General features: G+C 36.9%; 1 protein-coding gene across 4 annotated transcripts in view; it reads right to left on the bottom strand.

Annotated features, from left to right (window-relative positions):
• Positions 1-2,655: 2,655 nt before the first annotated feature.
• Positions 2,656-7,500, bottom strand: part of LOC138864013 (BCAS3 microtubule associated cell migration factor-like) — a 39,770-nt gene continuing 34,925 nt past the window's right edge. For all 4 annotated transcript variants that reach the window (XM_070129664.1, XM_070129666.1, XM_070129665.1 and 1 more), the window contains one exon: positions 2,656-6,711. In XM_070129664.1, the coding sequence (XP_069985765.1) occupies positions 4,808-6,711 (1,904 nt within the window). In that variant the 3' untranslated portion in view covers positions 2,656-4,807. The remainder of the gene's footprint in view (positions 6,712-7,500) is intronic.

Below are 7,500 nucleotides of genomic sequence, written 5' to 3'. Positions count from 1 at the left end.
CATTTTCAAATAACTAGAGAGTACCAATTCCTTCCACATATATACATTAGCATGGATATTGTCAAACTGAAAAAATAAAACAAGGTTGGGGTTTTATTTTACTGGTAAAAAGTTGCACACATACATAAATAGTTTCCTTCCTTGGCTGTTTTGCTAAAGAATTTATGAAAAACACCACAGCTGATGTTTCAAATAATATATACTAACTCATACTTGAGAAGCATCAAAGTCATATTTCACAGGCATCATCAGAACAACCAAATCTGCACCAACCTTTACATGAACATGATAACAACCAGTAGTAAAATTGATATGAAAACTAACTACTGATTACTATTGTACAAAAATAAAATGTATTTAAAAGAAAAAAATTGGTATTACAAAATTCACAAAAAATATGAACACCATGTTTAAAAAGGACAAAGAAAGTGAGAAAATGAAAGAAAATAAAACATCAACATGTTAAAATCACAAAAATCATTTCTGCAGTATTTTCAGATTCAAAAAATCATTTCCTCTCATCTGCAAATACTAGCCCAAATCTTTAAAAAACAGCCAGGAAAATTTTATCACAGTTTTTTCTCTTTTTTATGAGTTCTTTAAACAAACCAAGTTCTAGACAATGACACCCTATATGTTATGCCAAGCCTTCTGAATCTATAAGATATATATTTTGTAAGATTTTGTAAAAATAAAAGTTTTGATCTGTGTTTATCATGAGGAGTTCACACACATTTTCAAACTATGTTTTGTAAAAGGACATGAGCTAAAGTATACCATGGTGAACAAGATCTGTGTTAGATCACAAGGATTTCACACACTTCCAAACTAAGCTTTGCAAAATGTCAAGACTTAAAGTGTATCATAGTTGACAAGCAGCAACCACAGTCATTGAAACATCTGAATATGCAGTAGTGAGAGATGTAACTGTAAAAACTGGCAAGTCATATCACTGTCCAACGGCAATATCCTTAATTTTTAGGAGATTCCATTACACTATATTAAATAACAAGTAAAACACATTCACCTCCAAAGCCCTTAACTAATACTACCTGGATGGGGGGGTTGGGGAGGGGGGAATTGACCTAAACTTATAAACAGCACAAGCATCAATTGGAGGAGGTCCTTCATCAAAAATCACAAAAAAAATGATCAATGAAATAAGAAATAACAGTTTGATATACCACTGACCTAGGAATAAATGCTTCTTCCAGTTAATTCACATCAACCACAGACAAAATCTTTAATACAAACTGTGCCTATTCAAGCACAATGGTTCATTATAACCCTGTTGACAGACAGCCTTGACATACATCATGGAAGAAGAATTTTGCAGAGTGAATGACTCTTCATACCACTGCTGGCAAAACAATGTGAAACCCAAGGTTAACCATTACCTAGACGATGGAAAGTTATAACACAAGCAATGATGTGGTATATTCAAAATAACTCCCTACATTAATTTCTTTCCCTCAATCACTTTTTTCACCTCTTTTAACCTTGCACTGTGCACTAGTTACTATCATTCTCATTCTCTCTCTCACTCCACACATACACATGCACGCACACACACACACACACACACACACACACACACACGCACACACACGCACACACACGCACACACTCTCACACTCTCACACTCTCACACTCACACACTCACACACTCTCACACTCTCTCTCTCACACACACACACACTCTCACACTCTCTCTCTCTCTCTCTCTCTCTCTCTCTCTCTCTCTCTCTCTCTCTCTCTCTCTCTCTCTCTCTCTCTCTCTCTCTCTCTTCACTCTCACTCTCACTCTCTCTCTCTCTCACTCACTCACTCACTCACTCACTCACTCACTCACTCACTCACTCACTCACTCACTCACTCACTCACTCACTCACTCACTCACTCACTCACTCACTCACTCACTCACTCACTCACTCACTCACTCACTCACTCACTCACTATGTCCAAGAGTGAGCCTGTGACTCCAAATGTATATGAATAAATGTTGAAGTATTTGCATTTTTCTGTCTTTGTAACTCTACATATATATGTGCATGTTTGTGTGTGTCTGTGTTTATGTATAATAATGTTCTTTTAATCAGCTGGCATTTATCACCAACATACTTATGCATAAATTTAAAATAAAAATACGTATCTAATCCACACAGTGCCTAGATGATATTCAAGGATAATGTGATAAAGTTATCTCCAAAAAAGACAATGGATCAGAATCTCTAAAAAATTGGCTAAAGCGTCTTCCACTCATCAGTAGTATATAACACTAAGGTCTGCTATGCTGGATAATAATGCATTTTTTTTTTGTGTGTCTTATTTACAAGTTAGTCTACCAATCTAATAAGTGCATAGAAGAATATCCAAAAGACCTTACATTCATACAGTAGTTAGAGTACAGAAATGTGCTGCCTGAACAGCTCATCTACATCATACCTATTACTAAGTCTGAATACCTTTTTGTGCATTTATACACCTCATTCAGCATTTGTGTTTCTTTAAGAGTCCAATCTATTGCATAGACTTTTCAACTATGGAGTGAAAATGGGGAAGCACATGAAAGTTAGTGCTGAAATATGTGAGTTTGATGCTGCGTGAATTCAGTGCTGAAATGATGTATGCTATGAAAAGACTTAACTGGTGCAAGTTTTTTTTTTTTATCAATCATCATGATTTTTAAAAGATTTAAAGGTCCACTCAAAACTGGTATGCTAACATTAATTAATTATTGTACTGCACCATACTAATAATGATAAAAATTAATGCATATTTTTGATTAGATGGCAAAAGAGGGAACAGAGATGGGATAGGAGAAAAGAGGGAGAAAGGGAGGGATTATATGAAAAGTGGGGAAAAACGGGAAACAGGAAGAAGAAGAGGGAGAGACAGAAATGAATGCTCGATCATATATGTCCCAACTTGTAGCCCATGTGAGTATGTTTCGCACATAGGAAATAAAAAATATTAAAACTGTCTTCACTCACATTCCTAATACTCTGTCACTGAGACACATAGTCCACTTCTCTCAGAACCAGAAAATCCATTTTAAATAAAAGGAAACCGAGTGGCCATTAGAAAAAACAACCAAGATGACTGCCTAAAAAATGAACATGGCCCTTTGCATACAATAAGGTAATATCTGCATACACAGCTAAATAAAAATATACAAACTACAATAATAATGATTATCAAGGCTGTGGGATTTTTTTTCCTATACCAACATAAAAAATACTTACCACTTCACAATATATGCAACAGTATATACCTTAATATCATATCTCATACTGCTATGATCTGAAATGTGGGTAAATTCTATATGTTTACTGATAGCATATTTCAGAAAGTCTAATTTCTAGTTGGACAAGATAACTTACTATATTTTGAATTGAAAAGTCAAACTGTCTGTTAATACTACATAAATAAAATAATATCTTGTAAAATCTGATTAATCTAAACGTATTTCAATGTCTGTGTTACTAAAACTAACCCAAAAATACCAACCCTAAATAAAGAAAATAAAAATAAAAATAAAAAAATAAAGAAAAAAACGCACTAAAAACACATGCTCAAGCCTGAATTATCATGTCAAAGAAAGATCTCTACAACACCCTCTCAACTGACAAATGAAAACAACGCATTCATCTTTCTCTTTGCAACTTCCATGACACCATCATTTTCACCAGGTCTGAAGGCAGAATGCACAAACTAAACAAGTCCTTAACCTCCTCATCATAATTACATCATGACCCAAGCAATCACATCATTCAGCAAGCACGTAAATTGCCCAAATGGTTTTATATTGTGGAAAAAAATGTGTCCATCAACATGTTCTGTATACTTGTGAGATCTACCTGTTTCGGCACAGCATAAGATGCCATTGGATCATCAACTGATTCTGCACTACTACAACATATTCTCAGTATTGGGCTAGGAAAAAAAATAAGCAAGAAAATAGATATACATATGAAAAGAACAGAACTATCTGCAGACAGCCAAGCTGATTCTTCTGATTCCTAGGTTCATGGACTGGCTTCTACAGAATTAACTAGAATAATTCATATCAAGTTTGCTTATGCGATTATGATGCATAAAGTGATGATCTAGGCCACCTTTTCCAATAAGTTTATAATCAACATAACCCAGAAATCTAATATTATTATTTTTTTTTAATTTTTACTCAATCGATTGAAATGTAAGGAAATTGTAATTCTTATTATTGCTATACAATAAACAGCTGACAAGCAAAATGCTTCCATTCTTTCATAAAATGCAAAAGGAAGCTTTCAAGATATATTGCTCTGTTAACATCTACCACTGATTGTATTCTGTTCAATTTCTGCAACATATGCAAAAGCCTGATATAGCCCAACTAAATTCTAATGAATGAATACTTCACCATTCACATGATTTTTCCTTTTTCTCAATGTAATCACAATTATTACAATTTACACACTATTTCACATAAATATATGCATGAAAATAAAGAAGGCAAAAATTTGATAGTTATGTAACATCTGTGATGCTCACACAAATAATAAAATTACTTGGAAAAATAGAATAATAAAATGCATCAACAACTGCAGCAAGATTATTAACATGGTTCATGTCAAAAGCACTTTGTTATTATTCATACATTCAATATTTGGTCCTTTTCACTATAAAGCTTCTTCAAAGATTGGCATAAATGTTTAAGTAAGAAAAAATCAACAACAAGCATCACTTCTTGTGCAAGAGAAGTTCTCTAAATTGTTCATAAGCAGAAACCCAAGTTTTCACTTTTACTGAGGCAAAAAACCTTTTATCGCCTCTTTTTCTTCTTCTTCTTGGAGGTGGATGTTGCTCTAGGGTTTGGGCTGGCTGCCACATCACTCTCACTTGTGGCAGTCCTTCTGTCATCTGTACTGGATTCTCCTCTGTCATCACTTGTCTCCCCTCGTTCATCTGTACTGGTCTCATCTGCTCCGGATGAACGGCTGGTTGAGCATGTAATTGTAGCTGAAACAACAACACGTCTCCTTAGTCGAACTTCTTCTTCATCATCAGAAGTATCTTCTTTGAATGGGAACATCTCAGAGGCTCGACTTGGCCGTGATCGTGAATGAGTGCGAGTCCTTGCTTTGGCTGGCACAGGAGTGTTGTCATCTGACGAATATGCTTCTTCTAGAGCTTTTGCAAGATCATTGTCATCATGCATAGATCTTAACATGGATTCCTGGGACTGCTCTTTTGGAACAGCCTCCTCTTCATTTGTAAACTCAAAATCTTCCAAGTTTTGCACAACTGAGTCCTGGGCTTCTTCATATTTTTCAGCTTGAGGCTCCTGGAAACACTCCTTCTTGAAGTCTACAAATTCATCCATTTTCTCACCGGGTTCATGATACTCCTCTGCTGCATGAAAATAGTCTGCCTCAATATCAATGTCCATATGAATGGCATCCTGATTAGCTTTGGTGTCGATAGTTTTTGAATTATCCTCTTTCGGTTCCACTTGTGTGTCCCTCCATTCCTCAGAATCCTGAATTCTGTGAGTATCCTTGAAGGAGCTGGTCACTACTGATGCAGGTTGGACATCCAAAGGAGCTTCACTTTCCTCTTCAGAGGTGGTCTTGGTCTTCTTTTTTTTCTTTTTCTTATCTTTTTTGCTTTCTGTTGTTGACCACAAGTCATCTTCTGATGTGGTGGTAGAGGGTGGCTTCTTTGTTTTATTTTTGGGCTTCCATGACAGCTCTGTTGTGGCTGTTGTTGATTCTGTTGCTGAAGTTTTCATGATTTTTGGACTGCTGAATTCCTCTAAGGCCTGTTCCTCTTCCTGAGGAGGACTAGGGGCTTTTGCTGTAGATGATGATTCAAATGGAGATCCCCTACTCCAAACAGAGGTAGAGGTGGCTGTTACTGTTGCTGATGGTTTAAACTCCTCCTTCTCCTTTTCCCTTTCATCCTGACTGAAACCAGGAATTTTCTTCTCAGATTTAATTTGAACACTGCCTTTCTTGCTGCTGGAAAGTGAAGAGCTGCTAGATGATTTTCCATCATCAACTGACTTTCCAGAGTTCTTTGAGGATGTCATGCTGTCACCTAATGAACTAGGCTCATTGTCAGGCAATGAGGAGGACTTAGAGGATGAGGACATGCTTTCTTTTTTATAGGGGTCATCGTCACTGATAAAGACGACTGATTCCTTATCATCTGCCTGTTTATTGTATGAGGTCACCATCTTTCCACTTGACTTTGGTGTGGGTGTTGTTCTTTTTGCTACAGGCTCTTCTGGTTTTCTTCTCACCTGAATGAATTCTGGACTTTGGCTGACTGACCTCATAGGAGGGCGGTCAATGGGTACCCACACTGAATCTGAAGGATCATCACCTTTAAAATTTGAAACCAGCGTTGAACTGAGCTCTTCTGCTGATGATGTAAGAACTCTACTGTCCTCAAGACTGGATGCTCTCTGATTCAGAGGAGAGGACCTCAGGGAATCAGGGTGTGTGACAGCCACCTGATGCAGGCGTGTGGTAACAGCCTGCACTTCTTCCCCAACATGAGAAGATGGCCTTGAGGATACACGAGACACGGCTGGGGAGGCCGAGGACATAGCACGAACAGAGGATGGCCCTGGAGGATCACAACTGATGTCCATCACATCAGTCATATCCAGGGTCGACTCATGGCTGTCCGCTCCGTGGGAAGTCATGGCACCATCCTCACCTGCGGACGAAACAACACTTCTCACCACCACGTGTTTTCATTCTCTTGAGAAAGAGCTTATGTCTACACAGATCCTTAAAAGATATATATTTTAATGTCAAGGCATTATAAGGTTTGCATGCTTACTGTACTGATTATGAAAACTAAAACTTTCTGGGACTCAGACAGAGTTAGTGTTTTATTTTTCTCTCTCTTTCAGTCACTGGTCTCAGGAGTGCTTACACACATCTCCAAAACACAAGAAAACCTTGTTGTAAGGACGTTCCATGTTCACATGGAGCAAAATGCCCACTTGCTCATGAGTTTCTGCTTTCATGATCACTGGTATTTGTCCTTCTTGTGGTTAGTACTACTTTCTTGGGAGAACTTTGAGTGTACATTGATTACCATGACTTAAGTGTGGTCTTCTGTTGAGATAAACATCAGAAATATATGCTTATGACTTTGTGCTTCAGTGTATTCACACCCTTCAGGATGATAAGTTTGTGTGACCTCTTGTTGCTATAACATTTCCTTTCATTTATCTACATCATAGAGAAATAAGTATAAAGTATATTCTTCTCATTCATTTATGCAGTCTCTCTACTATAATATGAGCCTATGACTGTAAAAATCTGAAAAATACTATAATTCATGTGTTAGATTTGTATCTATTATCAGCCAAACTGCTTGGCAAGTTATAAAAGGGAATAATCTTATGAGAGAATAGCCAATATCTATTTTACAAAAGCAACAATGTCACATCTTAAATCCTTCAGGGTCTGACAGAAGAAAATGCTACCAAGTTCC

The sequence above is a fragment of the Penaeus vannamei genome, chromosome 14 (assembly GCF_042767895.1).
Source record: "Penaeus vannamei isolate JL-2024 chromosome 14, ASM4276789v1, whole genome shotgun sequence".
Classification (NCBI taxonomy): domain Eukaryota; kingdom Metazoa; phylum Arthropoda; class Malacostraca; order Decapoda; family Penaeidae; genus Penaeus; species Penaeus vannamei.
Note: the sequence above shows the minus strand (reverse complement) of the source record. Positions and strands in the feature narration are given on the sequence as shown.